The sequence below is a fragment of the Meriones unguiculatus genome, chromosome 11 (genome assembly GCF_030254825.1).
Source record: "Meriones unguiculatus strain TT.TT164.6M chromosome 11, Bangor_MerUng_6.1, whole genome shotgun sequence".
Classification (NCBI taxonomy): Eukaryota; Metazoa; Chordata; class Mammalia; order Rodentia; family Muridae; genus Meriones; species Meriones unguiculatus.
This window is the reverse complement of record NC_083359.1, coordinates 72,352,424-72,372,692: the sequence shown is the minus strand read 5'-3', so window position 1 is coordinate 72,372,692 and position 20,269 is coordinate 72,352,424. Positions and strand designations below refer to the sequence as shown.

The 20,269-nt window shown below is 38.7% G+C and overlaps 1 protein-coding gene across 1 annotated transcript in view; it reads left to right on the top strand.

Annotated features, from left to right (window-relative positions):
* Nucleotides 1–20,269, top strand: part of Hmcn1 (hemicentin 1) — a 450,870-nt gene that overhangs the window by 200,145 nt on the left and 230,456 nt on the right. Inside the window, exons 12-14 of the mRNA XM_060364433.1 lie at nucleotides 13,331–13,472; nucleotides 14,981–15,108; nucleotides 17,101–17,214. Coding sequence (XP_060220416.1) covers nucleotides 13,331–13,472; nucleotides 14,981–15,108; nucleotides 17,101–17,214 — 384 coding nt within the window. The remainder of the gene's footprint in view (nucleotides 1–13,330; nucleotides 13,473–14,980; nucleotides 15,109–17,100; nucleotides 17,215–20,269) is intronic.

Below are 20,269 nucleotides of genomic sequence, written 5' to 3'. Positions count from 1 at the left end.
GCTTTTCTTAAGTATAAGAAGATATCTGTTCATTAAAATAATTTATGATACATTTCAAAATGATTCTGAGTATGAAACTTCCAATATGAAATGATTAATGTTTAAAGAGATTGAAATGGTTCTTATCCTGATTTGGCTAGTAGTATTGTATAAATGCATTAAATTACTATAATGTATCTCATACAGATGAATAAATATTATGTTTTAATTAAAAGAAGAAGATGATCTGGTCAGGTGTCATGGCACATACCTTTAACCCCAGCACTCAAGAGGCAGAAATAGGTGGATCTTCGTGAGTCTGAGAACAGTCTGGTCTACATAGAGACTTCTAGGACAACTGGGGCTATACAGAGTGCCTAATTCAAACAAACAGACAAACTAAAAAGAAGTTAAAAAGATACAGCAATATAGTGGAAATCTGACATAGAGGTACTAATATTACATAAAAAATAAAATTAGAAATATAATGCATAAAGTTGAAAAAATTAAGAACACTGAGATAAATACTTAATACTTGAAAACAAGACTTTCTCTTTTTGGATTCGTTTCTTTTTTTTAATAATATAAGTTTTTAATTCATTACAGTTTATTCACTTTGTATCTCAGCTGTAGCCTGACTCTCATCCCCTCCCAATCTCTCCCTCCCTCCCTCTCTTCCTCATCTCCTCCTATGCCCCTTCCTCATAGCTTAGCCGTTAAAGGCTAGGCTCACAACCAAAAATACAAGACTTTCTTTTTTTAATTAAATCTCTTAATTACAATTTTTATTATTATCATTTATTACAATTTATTCAATTTGTATCCTAGCTGTGGCCCCCTTCCTCATCTCCTCCCAATCCCACCCTTCCTCCCTCTTCTACCCCTATCCCTTTCCCTCAGTCCACTGATAGGGGATGTCCTGCTCTGCTTCTATTTGACCCTAGCCTATCAGGTCTTATCAGGACTGGCTGCATCATCTTCTTTTGTGGCCTGGCAAGGCTGTACCCCCAGGGAGAGGTGATCAGAGCCTGCCACTGAATTCATGCCAGACACAGCCCCTGCTCCCCTTACTTAGGAACCCACTTGTAGACTGAGTCTATGGGCTACATCTGAGCCTGTTATGTCCTCTCCATGCATTGTCCTTGGCTGGGGTATCATGCTCTTTAGGGCCTTCAAAGCTCATTTTTTTGTTTGTTTGTTCTGTTGCTCTGCATGTAGAGCTCCTGTCTTCTCCAGGTCTTTCTATCTCCTTCTTCTTTCATAAAATTCCCTGCACTCTGCCCAAAGTTTGGCTATGAGTCTTAGCCTCTGCTTTGATACCTTGATCAATAGAGTCTTTCAGAGGCCATCTTAAAAATGGAAATTCCATCTAAGATTTATATCTGCTGAAGAAACATAGTCAGCTGAAACTAAGGAAATTAATTAAAAGAGTTGGAGAAAACTGTCCTGGGGTGTGGTGAGCGAAATTATCCAGGATGACCAATTCAAGCAAAGCAATGAGGTGAGAGCTTACTCTAGGTACATCCTGGCTGAAGTCTGTTCCTGGTATGAAGCAAAACCTCCACAGACAAGCAGCCCATGTCAATACATTGTAACAACAGGGATCAAAACCAAACCGACATCAGACTTATCACATACATTACAGGCTAGAAGATAATTGCAGTGGGCTTCTTTCATACATGTCCCTTAGGGTTAGAATACTTTCCTTTTTAGGAGGAGTTGCTCTTTATCTTGATGGGAAGTAGAAAACAAGTGAGATTAGATACAGTACATTATGGGTCCCCTAGCAGGCTACACAGTCAGATTCATCTGTCCCAGTGGGGATGTTGCTTTTATTCTTGGCAGCATCATGAGATGCAAAATTCAGTAATATCAGAAACCAATGTCCCAGTGACCCTTCACCATCAGTCTGAGTGTTGGCTAGCTGACTTTGTCTTTCTTGCTTTCTATTTGTTATCAAATCTCCTTTTGATTTTTAAAAACAAAACAAAACATTTACTTGCAATGAATGTCTTTAACATTAGCCCATGATGTTTTCTGCTGTCTAAAGCTAAGAATTGGTGCTGGCTCAATAATGAGAAAGATACATGTATTTTGAGAAGGAGAGGTGGAATGCAAGAATTCATAATCTGGTTAATTTGTCTGTCCTATAAAAGTATACTCTGAAACATTTCAGAGTTGAGGAAAAAATACCAACCCCATTGCCTCCTTTAAGTAATTTACTGAACATGAGAATTGAGTTCCCAAAATATATTTTTTTTAAAGAAAGATAAACCAAATTTAGGCATGTTGAGATATAACAGACTACTGGCTTTCTCTCAGCAATGCTCACCAGGGTCAGTACCAATCCACCAGAGAAGCCTTGTGCTGTGCCAGAGTTGGGGTTACCAACCTAGTCATGCTGTGATGAAACAGCATGACCAGGAGCAACATGGAGAGGATATGGTTTATTCAGCTTATACTCCCACCCCACTGTTTATCATTGAAGGAAGTCAGGACAGCAATCCAAAGAGGGCACAGATTAGTCTTCCAGTCTACTGGTTAAACGTGTTCTGCTGGGACGTCCGGGTAATATGAAATGTAGTAATCTAGAGTAGTAGTTGTCCTATGTTTCTGCAGTTGTGGTAAAATTCCACAACTAAGGCAACTTAGAAAAGGAAGCGTTAAATCCGTCCACGGCCTCATAGGCTCAAATCTGTGCAGATAAACAGGGGGCTAGAAGTTGGGGACAGCTGAGAGGTCACATTCTATTTTTTTCAGGCAGTGTATTTTGATCATATACTTTCCTCTCTGCAACTCCACCCTGCTCCTCCCCACCTCCCACTTCATGTTCTTTCTCTCTCTCAACCGCCTTCTCAAAACAAGAAAAAAGCAAAAATAAACACACTTGACAAACTAAGAAGCGCACACACACAACAACAACACAATGAGTCTATTTTGTGTTGACTGGCTATTTTCAAGGTGTGAGAGCTGCTCTGGGGTGTGCTTGATCTATCCACTGGTGCTGCATTGGGGAAAACTGATTTTCCTTTTCCCGGAGGTATCAATTGCAAAAAGCTTCCTGGCTAGATGTGGAACTTTTTGTGTCCACTTTTCCTTCTCTGTGCTGGGATTTTGCTTGTTTGAAACCTGTGCAGGTCTTGTGCATGCTGTCACGGTGGAAGCTCACATCTAAATCAGAAGCAGGAGGCAGAGAGAGAAGAGGGGAGGTGGGGAAAGCACTAGCGCTGGGGATGAAGGCAGGCTTTGGCAGCCTCAAACCTTCCAAACAGTTCTACCAACTGGGGACCAAGCATTCAAACATATGCTACCTTGGGAGGGGGGGTGCCATTCTCATTCAAACCACCACACTAGCCATCCAAAGACGTTTCCATAATTCTGCAAACTTTCTTCTCTAATCCTTTTTTACAACATTGTGGGATTCATCTTTAAAAGGCTTTTACCTTAAATTTCTTGAGTTATAACCTCATTTAGTGTTCAGGTAAGATTACGTGTGCTAGACAGCATATCTGAGAGTTTATCTTATATCTACAAAACCTGAGAAATTGTTCTATGTCTTTTAAAGTGTCCTTAATGGAGAATTGTTTATAAGGGTGCCATGAAACAATTCAATGAACAGATTTATAGTTGAAAATTTAAAGTTGCAGAATTTTGTGTGACTAAATTACTGACTGAACTGCCTTAAATCCTTTCTAAGTTGGAAGTGAAATCTAACAAAAGGAGCAAATGCAGCATTTCAGTAGATAACTACATTAGCTTTCTTGTAATGAAAGCTTAACATTGGATTTATCTGCTAACTGCAGTCTACCGCCTCCATAGATCATGTTTCTGTTTCAGCACATTACAACTCCATGAAACCCAATGGCAATGGCTAGCATATGCTCCCCGTGCTGTCGCCTTTCATCTGAGGCGTCTGTGCTCTGCAAAGATGTCAGCGAACTTCAATTCAGGATGGAAGGAATTATCTCTCTCTAAAACTTAAAAGACAGAAATATTAAGATGTCTTTAAATAGCACTTATAAGGAAAAACTTAAAAAGTAGATTTATTTAGATTGTAAAGCAAAGAGGATTTGGATAGCTTAGTAGATATTCAAGTATATAAAAAAATATTGTCTTAAAGAAGCTGTAAACAATGAGCATTTGAATTTTCAGCAAGGAGGGACCATGTGAAAATGAGCATTAACACAAACCCAATGAGAGAGCTAGCAGAAAGGATATCCAGATGTTGTGGAGGTTAGATGATGGAATGAATGCTCTAGCTAGGAGAGTGCTACTTCTTTTTCAGTATAGTGACTACTCAGAAGAAATGGAGCAGATGAGGAATCAGAAAGCATGCCAACTCACTAAAGGACAGAACTGCTAATTAAAAGCTGGAAAAGTGCCGGGGAAACTGTACCACCTAATCCTTGCAGACTCTTTATCGTGGTCTGTGTCCATTCACAGCACTTCTGACACTGAATACCTGAGTTTTTCTATTCCCAGCAACTGAATCTCCAGGTCTTTGGACATCAGCATCTGACACCAATTCAGGTTAGCATTGGATACACAGGCTCATTCTCAGAGAATGCGCTCACTTCAGATGCAAATCAACTGCCAAAGCCTCCTGTACTTCTGACCAACTGACTAAGTGTTGGAAGGTATTTCACAACCATTGATTTAGTAATACCAATAAAGATGAAAAACTCTGAATTTGCTATTTTATTAAGGAAAGATACTTGAGCGATTAGATTAAGAGCTTTGAGAGGCTCCTGAGCATGGCCTCTAGATTCCTGTGTGCCCACCTGTCAGCATGTAAACTGTTTCTCCAGTTCTGTGAGGTTCTCTACCAAATTAACTGAACTTGAGAAGGAGGCTTGCATTAACCTGGGATTTGTATCTTGTTTCTCGGAAATAATCTAAAATGGGCAGTGTTGAAGGACAGGGCCTTTAAACTGAACAGAGTTGAATTGGCTCCATGTGTATGAGGGTGAAAGGGGGAGTGTTTCTTATACATGATGTCAGAGTGTTATGATGAATTGAGTGAGAGTCAGGGGTGGAGGTTGTTTTCTTCCTCTTACAAATACAACCCAGGGATGGCCTAGCAGGAGAAATACCGAGAGCAAAGTTTGGAAGAGGAGGGTGGCCTGGAGTTTACAGGATAGCAATGAACTCACTGCATGTGCGTGGAAAGAATGCATGAGAAGCAGAATGTTTAGGGACGTACCTCGTATGAGTATAAAAGGTATTTAGGTCACGTGTACAGAAATTATTTAATCCCAGGGTTTCCCAGTATTGACCAATGTCTTAACTGTCCAACTGAAAAATGGTAAGATGTTTGCTCTTTTTGTGGGGAGGAAGGGTGATTGATATTTGGCTGTTATAAATAAGGACTATATTAGAGCTGATGCCACACAGAAAAGACTTGGGGTGAAGACACCTGCCTCGTGAGAGAGCAGAGCAGCCAGATCATCATGTCGGGCTCTTAATTCGTGCTGAGCCACGCCACCCTGTGTCAGCCTTATTTTGTAGCTGGTAAACTTTTATTCACATGAAGCAATGCAGAAGTGTATGAATGCTTTGTTTTAAAACTCTGGTTAAAATGAGTTAGTGACCCATTTTGTTAGGTTATCTATTTGTATGTTTATTTATTCATAAATTTATTTACCAAGAGTTAACTATCTGTCAATGTACCCATGGTGTAAATGTATACAGGAAGAAAACATTTCATTCCTCCAAAAGCCCATAATGCAAGCTGGTGGCATACTGAGTTGTAGATCACTTGGAGGTACGCACAGTTAAACCAAAAGCAACAGCAAAAGCAGTGAGCACAATGTAATAGAGGAATTAAAACACATACTTACAATAGTGCGACTACATCAAGGCACCTTAAAGCCTTATCTTGGAATGCTGGGTAGATTAAGAAGGGCTTCCTCCAGGAGAGGATGCTCGTGGAATTTCCTGGGAAGGAAGTCACCTTTCACCAAGTGGTCAGAAAACCTTTCCAAGTGGAGAAAGGTGCCTAGTCATGGGAGGATGAACACAGAAATGTGAGCCCGCTGAGGGAGTGCCCAATGCAATGCAGAAAGAGACCCTCATGGTGGCGTGGTTCCCCCTCCCCCTCCGTCTTCTGTAGCCTTATTTATTTGCTCACTTAATTGATGTATTTATGCATTTTGGAGATAGGGCCTTGCTCCACAGACCTGGCTGGCTTGAATTTACAGAGACCCACCTTGCCTCTCTTCCCCACATCTAGCAGTAACCCTTTTCTTATAGAATGGGAGAAATCACTTAGGTTTGAGAGTTTATGGAATGCCTCAGTAAAATGACAAGGCACCTTGAGGAAAAAAACCAGCTAAGTGATGCCGTCTAGATTAAGCTAGAGAAGGAAGGAAAAGTTTCCAGGCATGGTCTACTCTATCGGAATATAAAGGAAGGGTGAAAGTTGTGATTGTGATAAAGGGAATAAGGGAGGGATGAAGTGACAGCCTGAGAGGTTGTAACCTCGTTCTGGGCTTCCGTGCCAGATCCTCTTTAACTGCATGGTAACTGCTTCCCTGATAAGTTAAGGAAGGTAGCAAATAAATTTGGCCACCAACAAAATTGGCTGTTACATTCTAAGTCCTATGGAGCCGTATCCAGTGCTATGATTCTTATGTGTTTTATGATTCCTTTTTATGTGCTAACCGACTTTTGATTAGTTAAAGGTGTAACCAAGAGTAGGTTTAGAGATACCAGACACCTTTGAAAATCCTCTTAGCCTAATATGACTCAAAACAATGGCGTGCATTTTTTATTTGCTGCTCTTTAAAAGCCAAATGAAAAAAACAAGTCTCAGCTTTGTACTTTCTGCCTTATTTGAAAATTCTGTGATTTAGAGAAAGACCATTAAAGAAAAGACCTTGTAGTCGTTGATAGCCACCACTTACTTGAAGACTTTACAAGTGAGAGTATATTTTCTTAAAATTCAGTCATCCTTATTCATCATTTTTTTATCTTGACATATTTTTAATGATCAGTCCCAAACAATGCCTAAATAAGTGATTTATTTTGTTAGGAAAAAAAATAGTATTAAGTGGAAACATTAACATGTAAATGATTGCTAAGCATTAGTTAAAATTAATATCAAAGAAGTAAACAAAATATGTTAACATTGGATAATATAAAATGTAGAGTTTTGTGTAATTTGTAGATTTTTTTGCTATTAAGATTCTATGATTAACATGGAATATAGTCTTTATCATTGAATGTCCCTAAAACTACCACTCTTCTTTTAACAGATGATTTCACGAACATATTCCATTTGAGTGTGGACTTTTTAATTTGGGGAGGGGAGCCAAATTCATCATCAATTTGTCAAAGTGGATTTTGATCTCTGTCTAGCTCCTTGCCTGTGTGGTTTGTTGCCAGTCCGCCACCTACCGGTAAATCTATAAATTAGCCGTCTTCCCTCTGACTAGTAGCTGGGAAAATTAGTCTTCCCTAGGAATGAACCTCCTAGTTGATTACCCAAAATCAAGTGGTCAGCCTTAAAAATGTGTACATGCAAGCAACACTGCACACAGTTAATTGTATTTATTTTTTTATCTGTATGTAACTGTAATGATAATAATTAGAGAAAGATGTTGTGAGTTTGAGGAGGAGTTGGTGGGGGTAGGGTGGGGGGATTCGTGGCTACCATATTGGACAGCATGGATGATACTCTTTGTAGAGACAATAAAGTCAGACACAGCAAAGAGGTTTCAGGAAACGTAATTCATCTGTCCCATTAAAAAGCCATGACTCAAATGTATTATTATCATTTAGGAAATAATTTCCATCTGGGAGAGGCTATAACCCAGGTCTTTATATTTCTATTGATAAAGCACATTTGGAAAGTCTACTTTGTGTTTTGTTTGTTTTTGTTTTTGAGACAAAGTCTTGCTATATTGCCCAAACTGGCTTCAAATCTGCAATTCTCCTGTCTCCATCTTTTGAGTACTGGCACTACAGGTATGCACTGCTGTGCAAGCCTGGAAATGCTTATTTTTGAGATTTCAGTGTACCGGCTTCTTTGGGAAACTGATTTCCAATTTTGTTGCTATGGCTTGTTTGGTTTGTATGGTTGATTGATTGCTTTCAGTTGTCATCCTCTGTTCTTTGGAAAGAATTCCTGGCCACTTATGGGACTTCTCTAGTAGGCAAGAGAGAACTTTGAAATATTGAAATTCACTCCTCTGCCATTTGTCCTAGCTGCAGAATTAGGGGAAGTTCAGGGAGTAAGCCCTTTTCTCTTACAAGTTGTACTTACTGAGATTATGTCATTTTCATTGTGCAAGCTTTGTGCATACAAGTCAGCGCCAGCACTGGGAGGAATTTTTTCTCTAATCAGAAATGGAAGTAATTCATTTGAGAACAATGTCAACATGTTCCGAAGAAAGTGAATGACCTAAATCAGTAGGTAAATAAATGTTTGTCAGGCTGGGCTGCAGCTACCAATAACACTTTTCAGGAAACTCAATCAATGGCAGTCATTATGTAATGTTTTGAAGCTAGCTTTCTCCATGACAAATACAGTTGTTTAGAAGAAAGAACAAGTTCTGAAAATTCATTTTACAATTGTATAATACAGTAAAAATCAGATTCAGGAATTCAATGCTAAACATTTTCCAGTTTCCCATGCAGCACTGTTCGTGAGAATATCATATTACCCACAATAAAAACTAGATTCAGGAACACAACAAATCAGCTATATTTTCTGAAACATAAGTCAGTTGAATGGTTTGCGTGAATGTAGATATTCAGCAAATCTCTTGTTTCTCTCACCTGACCGTTCATGTTTCCTTAGCTTGCAGTGGCTTCTTTGAGTCACATTCCCAGGTTTAGATTTCATTCTGTAAGTATTTTCTTTTCCAGTTGTAATACATGCCAGCATGCTTACATTTAAAACCCAAACTTATACTATAATTCTGCTAATTCTTTAACAAATATTTATGAAGCTGTTATTTTTAAGTAATTAGTTCACCCCAACTGAGAAAATATAACATGCGACTTTTGTGAAGTTTTACACAAGGCTAAAGTGATTTTTAAAAAAATGTTTAATATGATTCAGTTGCTGTTAGTCTTACAAATGCTTATGCTGGTGAGATTTATAAGTTAGAATAAGTGATGAGCTATATTTATATGTATGATGTTAGTTTCAAAGTCTTGTTTGAAACAGTCCCCCACTTTTTGAGGCAGCAAGAATAGGGAGCCTCTTAGCTCTCCCCCGCCGCCCCACAACCCATAAAGATGCTTGCTGCTGAAGAATAACACAGGAGGCCTGCTTTTTTTCTGCACAGATTCAGTGGGTAGTTACAGCTGGAGCGCCACATGCTGCCACGTGGAGGCCAGAGGACCACATAAAGCCTTCAGCTCTCCTCCATGCTGTTCCTGTAAGGAACATTAGGTGGATTTGCATGTTTCTGAGATCTCATGGAAGGGTGGATATCTGTCATTAATTAGGCCATGCCACCAGAGACAATAGTGAAATAAAAAGAAAAATACTTCCCAAGATGATTGATGAGGTAAATCTCTGAGGACCAGAATTACTTCACTGAATATGAAATTTACACAAGCAAAAGCACATGCTCATTGCATCAGCAATTTTTTAACATGTACCAGGTGACATAGGTATTAGCATATTTTTCCCTGTCAGGAAATCAGAAAAATATTTTTTTATTTCAAACAATAATAAATTTTAAGTATCTAGACTCAAAACTGAGTTTTATAAGAAGTAATAAGCATTATTTATAAATAGTTGGATAATCTAAATAGAATATAAGGATAATGGCTACACTATACATGCACAGAGGTATTTAAAATTCTGTGTTACTTATTTTGTTGTACTTTGCCAAATAACAAGATTAACATTTAAGGCCACAGTTCCCTAGCATCTACTAGGTGCCAGGAATTGCTCTGTTTTATATATACAAATGTAGCTGTCCCGACGTAACGCTCTGCAGTAGGTAATATCATTATTTCTATTAAAGTGTAGAAACATGGAGTCAGCAAGACCTAAGTTTACTCCTAGCTCTGCCTTTCGAAGACTTTGGGCAAATTATTAAAATATTCTGAGCTTTGGTTTTTTCATATGTGCAGTAAACCTAGATTTCAGCATTTTGCACATAATACACACAAAATTAATCCAGCCCTTCTACTTCAGTAAATTGACTAGAAAGAAATTCAGCCGAAAACCAAAACAGTCTGTTCATATTTATGAGATCTTTGATAATACTGTTTGAAACATAATAGGCTCTCAATAAATGAATGCTGAGTGAAACCAAATGACAACATACAGAAATTTACCAAAGTGCCCTATGTATACCCATGGCAGTAAATATTGTAAATAGTTGCTAAGTTTAAAAGCATTAGCTTATCTGATTAATTTGTCTCTCCTTGAAGAGAAAGTCCTTAGGTGTGTTTTTTAAAATTTTCCAACCAGTGCCTCAAGAACAACAAACCATTTGCAGCCATTAGGACAGACACCTCCTAGTGCAAGGATGATCCTGGCAATTTCCAAGGTCCAAGGGATGAGATTTGTTTTTAATTTGCTGATCCCACTAGGTAGAATGATGTTGTTTTTATGGGCATTTATAAATGGCTTCAATAGGTCATAAAGGCAACCAAGACCTAAAACTGATTGAATGTATCAAATGTGTATATATTTAATTATTTTGAATCATTGGTGAGAAAATGTTTTTTTTAAATGTATGTTTTGGTTTTGTTCTAACTTAGAAATAAAATATCAGTGTTTCCTTCTCCCGCCACATCATGCTCGCATTGCTTGGGCTTATAGTGTGCTGCCGTGGATGATGAAGGAACTGATGGGTGGCCTGGCAGTAGGAAAGTTGGTGAGGGCAGTGAAATGATAATGAAAACAAACGACTTGCTCTCAGGTCCTAAAACTGGACTTTGGCTTATAAATTCAACTTTAACATATTTCCCCCATTAAAATGGGGTTAATGTCACACATAAGGAGACATGGATTGGATTTGTTTGTAGGTAAATAGGTCATTGCACTGAAGAGTTACATTATGATTCTTCTTTGTCATACTCTTGCCCTGACTCTCCACTTTACTAACATGGGAATTCTTCTCCTGTGCATTGAAAAAATTAACAATTCAAGCCACAATAACAAGAGGCATTATGTCCTTATTAACCTAATTAGAGGCTGACTCATTTTGACCATCTTGATTCAACTGTTACTTGGTGGGTAGCCAGTTTTGGCCCCCTGTGTTTGCTCCTGCCCTTTCTGATTTTCTTATCATGAGTAGGGATAGTCTTCCCGGGGCAATGGTGAATTTCTCACCTCTGGCAGGATGATGTCATCCCATCTGTATGTTACACGCAGATTTATTTCATGACCCCGGGTATCGCCCTACATCCAGGCTTTATTTGCTCAACAACCTCTTCACTCTCTGCATCCTGGTTTGAGCAACTGACATTTATTTTTACTTTGATATCCGAACCACAGAGCCTACCAGTGGGATTCTTGCTGGGATACAGGCCAGGCCAATTCTGGCAGACTCCATTGCAAGGCACCAAGCTTTGACAATGTTGAGAGCAGCCTGAAGCTCTGCAGCAGGCCCATGTTAACACGGGCTAGTCATGAGAAACATTTTATTTTAGAAAGGTGGAACTGTATAAATGTGAGTATCCACTAAATTGCAAAAAGAAAAGGAAAGGAAAAGAATTGCTCCTCTTTCTCTTCTCATCCCCCGAAGCTTGTCAGTGACAACCCTAATGCCATGTGCGGTCCCTCAGCCTTTCAGAACTGATGGAGTCCAGATGGAATCACAATGTGAACTTACTGGCTGTGGCCAGTCTGCCCTTGACCTCATGCATTTCTTTATCCCTATGGTCACTGTGAAGAATCTGTGGAATAATGAGGCTATCAACCAAGTCTGCAAGACCGGAAAAAGCCTTCAAACATTGACTTCAAAGACAAGATCCTAGTTCGAAAACTGCAATGTAAACAGGGAAAAGAAAAAAAAAAAAAAGAGAGAGAAGGGTGATTGTAAGCTGCTAGCAATTAAGCGCTAATTAGGTTTTTGGCTTGTGTAGCTGCTTCACTGCTGCCTCCCTCGAGTGGACAGGGCTTCCGGAAACGGATTTCTCTCAGTGAACGGAAGCCACAGTTTGCCCACATTAACATGCAGTAGAATAATAACACCATAGAACTAGGTTGTTAATTCAATTGCTTCATTTCATCTAGAGTAAAAAAAAAAAAACAAAAAAACAATGAGATAGAATGAGGAGAGAGAAAGCCACTCGTTCATAAATCTACCCATGTTAGCACAATTCCTGGTCTGTGTACCTGAGCAACAGCAGAAGCAAATCTCCACTGAATCAACTTCTTTTTCTTAGAGCTGATGGAATTGTCCTGCTTCAAGGGCTTCGAAAGAGGGTTTCTTTCCTTTTACTCAGTCAACTGGAGGATTTCCCAGGCGAGGTGTTTACAGTTTCTTTGGTAGCACCTTCTTTGGAGGTGCGTTCATACTGCCTAACATACGGACATAGAAAACAGGTAGCAGCAGAGGGGCTGTGTCAACATCCTGGTTATGTTTTGACAGTAAAGTGTACGCTTCATGTTTCATTTTCAAAAGTGTTTTTCTGTCCATACAAATGGAAAACATTAGCTACTTTGAGTCATTGCCATTTGTTGTTATATTGAGGTCTTGTGGGTTTGCATGCATGAGTCACATGACCACTACAGCCAGATCGTAAGAGGGGTTGGCAGTTATGATGATCGAAGAACGGTTTTTATTCCATCAACTGTGTTAAGTGTATTTTCAATCTAACCCATTGCAGACTATACAATGTCAAATTCCATGGAAGATCATGGGAGATGCACTGAATGAAAGACATGCTCCTTGACTTCAGCAGAGATATAATTTATAGATAGAAAGAGAAAGAGAGGCGCAAACCAAGTTAACAGCAGAATCAGAGCTCGTTGTGTCTCAAAAGCTGCTTTCACTCTTTGAGAAGAGCTGAAAGCTCCAGTTGAGGAATTCACTTGCAAACAAGTTTAATGGGAAGTTTTTGAACAGCAGATAAAAACTAGAGTCTAGGGGGGGAAGGTAGCACCACAGTTCCTGCTAACCAGTGGAGACAGAAATGGCGTCAGGATCAGTTCATTTGTTTTCCAAGGGAAGTTGGCTTCTCTGGTCTTTATTTCTTTAGGTCCCATCCTTTTGCTGATAGTGCCAGAGCTGTTATTGGAGGGTGGTGGAGTTCTCCTCCAGAACATAATGTGTAGATAGTAGAAGCATAAGCAACTTCTCATTGAGCACACACATCGCCTCATGCCAAAATAAGTGCGCATCTCACCATCGGAATTTCCTCTCATTTACAGAAAAGCCCAAAGTCACTGTGATGCCCAAGAATCAGTCTTTCACAGGAGGATCTGAGGTCTCCATCATGTGTTCGGCAACAGGTTATCCCAAGCCGAAGATTGTCTGGACTGTTAATGAGGTGTTTATCATGGGTTCACACAGGTACTGGGTTTGTATCATCTCCCTTGTTTTTACTGAATGAGAAAGGTTGGTGGAATTTGGGAGCAAGTGAATCAGACCCAACCCTTAGTATTAAAACTTGAAACTCCATGGCTTTACACTTTCGAAACAGGCTAGAAAATGTCAAAAAATGCAAATAGTGACTCCACAATGTTTGAGGTTACTAATCCTTAGTTTCAGGAGTGAAGATCAAGTATCCTCCCATCCTTTGAACTGTGAACTTAACAGCCTGACTTGCTACAATTTAACTTGCACTGAAATGGGATAATGAACTTTCTCTGTGGGAAAATATTACATAGTTATCACCCATCTGTGTGAGGCATTGTCATGAATTTAGTGGGGAAAAAGAAAGAGAGAGAAAACTGGGAGGAGGGAGAGCACAAAAGAAACCCCATTACAGGTTGCAGACATTCGTGATAACTGCTTTCACTGTCACTATAGCGCGCTACGGAGTCTTTTTTGCTACTATATACTTCCTAAAGAGTCCTTCAGGCTCGGGAAGGAACAGATATTGGGATCAGAAGCATCAAGACTTTTGGTCATCAGACTTCTATTTCCCTGGTTGGTATGAGAAGGAAGCTTAGATTTGCTCTAGAAAGCTGAGCCAGATTCTATTCTTAGAGTCATCAGAGTCTCTGTCAGTGGCATAAAGTAGTACTTCTCTCAGGTTTTGATGTTGATGGGTCCTTTGCTGAGCAGTTCACCATAGGAGCCAAGACTACCTGCATGCAGGGTTCAGTACTTCCATTTAGTAACTCTGATTTTGAGCATGTGGTGTGGCCTCTTCACACATCTATAAAAGATATTATTATCTGGGTCATTTACTTATTGGGATAACTGAAAGTTTTAATAAACAGGGGGCCTCTGTAGCAGTCTCTGGCATAAAGCCATTTCTGGATACATGATATCAGTGATAATTCAGCTGAGGAGAGTCTTGATTGTTTTGATCAGGCTAGTCTATGGTTATGCCTCGAAAAAGTTTTTCATCACTGGGTTAATTGAAGTGGGAAGACCCATTGTGAATGTAGGCAGTGCCATTTCATGAGCTGGGTTTAGAACTGTCTTAGAGTGACTAAACAAGCTAAGCAAGAGGCATCCATGCATTCATTCTCTCTCTGCTTCTGACTGGATGTGATGGGGAAAGCTACTTCAAGTTCCTACCTTTTCTTCCCCATGATAATAAAGCATAACCTGGAATTGTAAGCAAAATACACCCTTTCTCCCTATATTTCTTTTGGTTAGGGTATTTTATCATAGCAACTGGGCACAAAAAACAGAACAATATCAGTTATTTTTGTTATTGTTATTATTTTATTATTATTATTACCTCTTCCCTTGTTCTCTTGTAGCATGATGCTCTTAATGATGTCTGAAGTAAACACAAAACTATAATTCTAAAACATTTGAAGAGGGCACTACAGTGTCTTGATACTAAAATACAATATTACTATTGCAGCATTTTAAATTTTACTCTCTTTTTAAATCCAAAGATACAGGATGACCCCAGAAGGTACTTTATTCATCAAGAATGCCGTTCCCAAAGATGCAGGGACCTATGGTTGCCTGGCCAGCAATGAGGCTGGGACAGATCAACAAACTTCTACTCTCAGATACATCGGCAAGTATGACCAGTTTACAGGGCAGTGGAAAAGGGGTGAATATTCTTGTAAGGAATGGAAAGATCCTTTCTGATCACTAATGTTAGAGACAAATTGTACCCTGTATTGTCATTTATAATTAATTTTACATATTGATTAAATCAAATGTTATTCATGAATGAGGAAACATGTTTGTCAACAGAAATCAAGGAAGTTTCCTTATGAAAGATTTCTAGCCTCTTCATAGAATTATACCCTACCATGGTTCATTTTCAGTAATATTTCAACTTCAAGATAAAAATTTCGGTGCCTTTTCTCACCTCATCTTCCCTTTTTCATTCATCTACTTATAATCAAAATTGCGTATCATAGTGTTTTCATGTTTCATTTATCATTTTCTATTTTAAACTTAAAGCAAATTTATTAAGATGTATACAATGTTGTTATTGGAAAGGATATCTGCATTTCATTTGAACTTCCCAATATTGGCTGAAAATATAATGATGTGCCCAGTGTCAGGTGGCAAATTGTGGCTAATTTATTTGGAAAAATATACCTTTTACCCTGTTCAACTTACCAAACGTGGTAATGCATTAAAACTGTCAGCGATGAGGAGAGAAGTGTAGAAAAGCCATGATAAGAATAGACAATTATTGGCATGTAAGGAGATGGAGGAATGAAGGTGATCATGTCGTCGGAGCCTGGAAAAAGCGATCACGAGACAAGTGCATGGAGAGGAAATCTTTAAGGGAAAGTCAACTCAAATTCAGAAATAACTGGCTTAAAAATGTTCACGGAAAACAGGTGGAGGGGTAATGAAGGATGAGGATGTGGACTCAGTGATGAAAACGGGATTCTGCATGGCAGAGGTATATTTTGTGTTAGCCACAGAGAAACCAAAATATTCAGCATATGAGCGTGCCAGATGTTCTGCCAGAGACTGTTAAAACAAAGAAAATCAAAATAGTCCTTATTTTTCATAGGCTCATATGGGAGTGGATACACAAGGCCGTAAAACAAAGTTCAGACAAGTACTGGGGGTGGGGAGGGGCGAGTGTCCACAGAGGTAAGATGAATTCTGACTGAAGAATGTCAAAGACTTCCCAAAGGAGATAGGATTTAAGTTAAGTCTGAAAGAATGAGTGGAATTTGAAGAGCCACCATGGCAAAGGAGAGTTTGGGGAAGATTGCCAAAAGCAAAAACGAGAGAATGAATGAAGGAGGGCTGTATTTGGGGCTCCCAAGTGGATCTCTCCAGCCAGTGATAAGCCAGCAAGTATACTGCAGGTGAAGTTAAAAAGGGAAATGGTTTATGGGCTTTGAAAGCTGAACTCTTCAAAGGCAGCAGGGACCTTTGGAGGGCATTAGCAGGGGCATGACATTAGGAGTTGAAGTCAGGAAGGTCGTGAATCATTTAGGTAAGGGGTAAAGCAAAAAGCACTAAGAAAAACATGAACCATATACAAAAGGAAATAAATGTATTACAGGAATGGGCACTCATAGTGTGGCACTGGAAAGCAGAGGAAAAAAGTGTGTAAGATAATTAATTACAGATTACACTGTAGAGAATGTGATTTTAATTCATCTGTAACTGTATTAGCCTTGAGTCTTAATTTAGCTGACCATTATAACACGATTCCTCTTTCAACTCCATTTTATTTTGATCACACCTCTGTTCTGTTCTTTTAGTGCTGTAGCTAGAGGATGGATTTATTTCTCTGAGTCCATTCTCCTAATAGACCTCATTTTCATCAAGAGCTTGTAATTGCTGTCCTATGGTTTGTGCCTTCATTTCCTAGTAATTATTCATACTTTTGTCATTATCCTTGTTTTGGTCTCAACATTCATCTTTTCATCATATACATTTGTACACATATACACATACACAGTATGAGAGTGTCTTTCTGCTTATAAACATAATTGGGGACATGATATGGGTATAATGTTCATTGATTCATTCAGCAAGCATAATCTAAGTCTGCGTGACTTTTTTGTTTGTGTTTGTTTTTCAGAAGCCCCAAAGTTGGTGGTAATTCAGAGTGAGATCTTGGTGGCCCTTGGGGATACAACAGTTATGGAATGTAAAACTTCTGGGGTTCCCCCACCTCAAGTAAAGTGGTTCAAAGGTACATTTCTTAAGTATGTTCATGTTTGGCTCAATTCGTTTGTTTTTCTTTTTCTTTAAAAAATGATTTGTTAAAAATTTGTTTTGGTGTGTGACTTAGCAGGCCTATAAAATGTGTTTATGATCTCACTGGAGACAATAGTTCAAAATTCTGAACTTGGAATCTCAGGATTTGACATCTGGTATGGATTACAGGACTGTGAAATCAAAGCGGGAGAAGTCTGCCTTGCTAACCCAGCTGAACATTCTCTTTGTTAGTTTAGGACTGTTTCCTGTAGAAAACTGTCCAAGAGTATTCAGTTGATGTTTAAAATAGCTTCCCTGGTTTTAGTTCACTTTTCTTAGAGATGAGTGTGTGTGCTATTAAGATGCTAGGTCCTCAAGGATGCCTTCTGTAAACTGATCAACTGCAGATACACATAGAGGTTCACAGGAAATTGACAGGCAAGGTTATGTCTTGGTCAATTTCAAGATTTTTCTCTCCCGTCAGTTATAGAACTTATATCTACATTTTAATGTGTAGACAATACCCCTGATTCTACACTAAAGGCAAAGCAATGACTAAGACTATTGGGGCTTAGTGAAGCTGGGTCCATGCACGGATGAAGATGATCCGCATCTGTATACAGCCTCCTGGTTTTACTTCCCTCTCAGCTCTTGATGATAAAAATAAAGAAAATTCTGTAAACATTCTAAACAGGAGGTTGCTAGGATTATTGAGATGCTGTTTGCAAAATACTTTTTAATCTTCAGACGAGAACGCTAAATAGCACAAAGCACTGTTGTTATGATTCTGTTTGTTAAATCACAGATGTTCCCATAGCAACTGGTTGATGTCATAATCACAAAATTATGAATTCACCTCGGGTTCAAACTTAGGGAACATGAGGTGAAAAGAGAAAGGCTTTATGTAAAAAAAAAAAAAAACCCAAACATTTTGAAGTAATATAAATCAAAAGTAATGAAAGAAACTAGGAAATAATGCCACGTCTATGTTTTTCTATGCTCAAAAGTTTTTAGTTTGTATGCAGTCCCGGATAATAATTTTTAAAATTCTGGTTTTGTTCCTTACTGAGGTTTATTTTAGTGACTATAAATTAATTTTACTTATTGGAAATACTTAAATCTTTGAATTTTCAGTTAATAAATACACAACTTCAAATTCAGACAGTGGTTAAATAGATACAGAAAGTCAGTTTTTATGTGCCTTGGTAATTAATGATGGCAGTATCACTTCAGAAAGTTATGGGTGGCTCTTTGTGTGAATTACATGGAAAGTCCTGTTCACAAATTAGGCTACTTATGTGAAAAGCTGAGGCCTCATGCCAATCCCTGTCCCACACGTGGCTGAGGAGGAGGTAGGGAAGAGCGCAGTCACCACATGGAACATTTTCACATTCACTTGTTTCTTCTCTCTGCCACAAATAGTGCACTCAGTGAGTTCAGTTAATAATACCCCAGTGGTTTCCAATCCACGTGGGCATAGATACCTGTACCTCATACTGTTAGACAGGATCGAATGCTTATTAACAATACACACCCCTGAACTCAGTATCAGCCTCGTTCACGCTGCCAGTCACAGGCAGGGAGGTTAATGTGTAAGCAGACGGAGTCATCAGGAGAAAACTAAACGCCAACACCTTCTTTATGTGTACAGGCTCTAGCATGAGTGAATTGGAGGCAGGTGGACACCAATTCATCTGTGTCCTGGGGAGAAGGCTACAGGGGGTGGGGTCATGAAATCTGACCTCATAGAAACCACAGGAGTAGAGCAGAGTTTCTGCTTTAGCCTCAGAATATATTTTCCTTGGGCAGTTCTGTTTGAATAAAGTAGCATTAACATATGTATATCATTCGGGAGAGAAGTCCCAGGCGGCAAAGTGACCTCCAAAAGTATAAGCCTTTTGTTGCTAGAAATAAACAGTGTAAGGTGGCTTTGAGGAAAAATCTGAGACACCGTTAAAATCTTATGAAAAGGTTATTTGTGGTACAATATAAAATTGGATTTATTCATTGAGATTGATGGTTAATAAATGCAGTTTGAAAATCTCTGGGGGTTCCTTACTGTTCTTTGAAGGGCTCCCCATGCCCCAAGTTATTGTCATACCGACACTGAGATGTTATTTGGCTTTTGACTTTCATTGTCTTCTGAGTGAGTAGTGGAGTTTCGGGAGGCTGCGTGATGTATGGCATCCAATAAAGAAAAGGCAGGAGCAAGTCTGAGCACTCAGCTGTCTCCTATTAGACACTATGGAAATTCACAAAAATGTAAAACAATGCTGCTCTTCTTACTAAATTTTTCTGGTTTGGAAAAATATTATTTTTATTAAGTATGCTTATTATGAAAAGATATATCATGAGTTTTAAATAAAACTAGTTATGTTTATGTTTTTAAACTTCCCAATTTTATTTCTGATATAGCAAATACAAATAAGTATAATTTATACAAATAAAAATTTCTAGGTTGCTCAGTTGTTATTTTTGTTCTGTTTTGTTTTTTGAGACAGGGTTTCTCTGTGTAGTCTTGGCTGTCCTGAAATTCTGTCTGTAGACCAGGCTGGCTGTAAACTCACAGAGATCTGCCTGCCTCTACCCACCAAGTACTGGGATTAAAGTATCCTCATTCATTTTTAAGAGGCCCATGAGAGCCCTTGAGACAAACGTTTATAATAGCAAGTTAATTACCATCAACTATTTGGAAAGCTCTAGTGTTAAATATCAAATCCAGAGTCCAGAACTGAATTTAAATGGTGGGACTATGTGGATTCAGTGGTAATGATTATTAAATCCTAAAACAGATCTAGAAAGTTTATTTTACCAAGTATAATGTTCTAGGAGAACATTATTTGTTTTTAATATTGAAGCTAAATAATCCCCTACCAACTCTATCTGAGAAGTTCTGTACTTCTCTGTCTTCTCAATAATTTGATGAATAGTCTTCATTAGAAATCAAGAAAATGAAAACTATCAGAATGTGATCAAAATACAAACTTGATTGAACTTGAGCTTTCCAATTCCTACTTTGTTTCATGGCTACCATTCCTTCAACCTTTTTA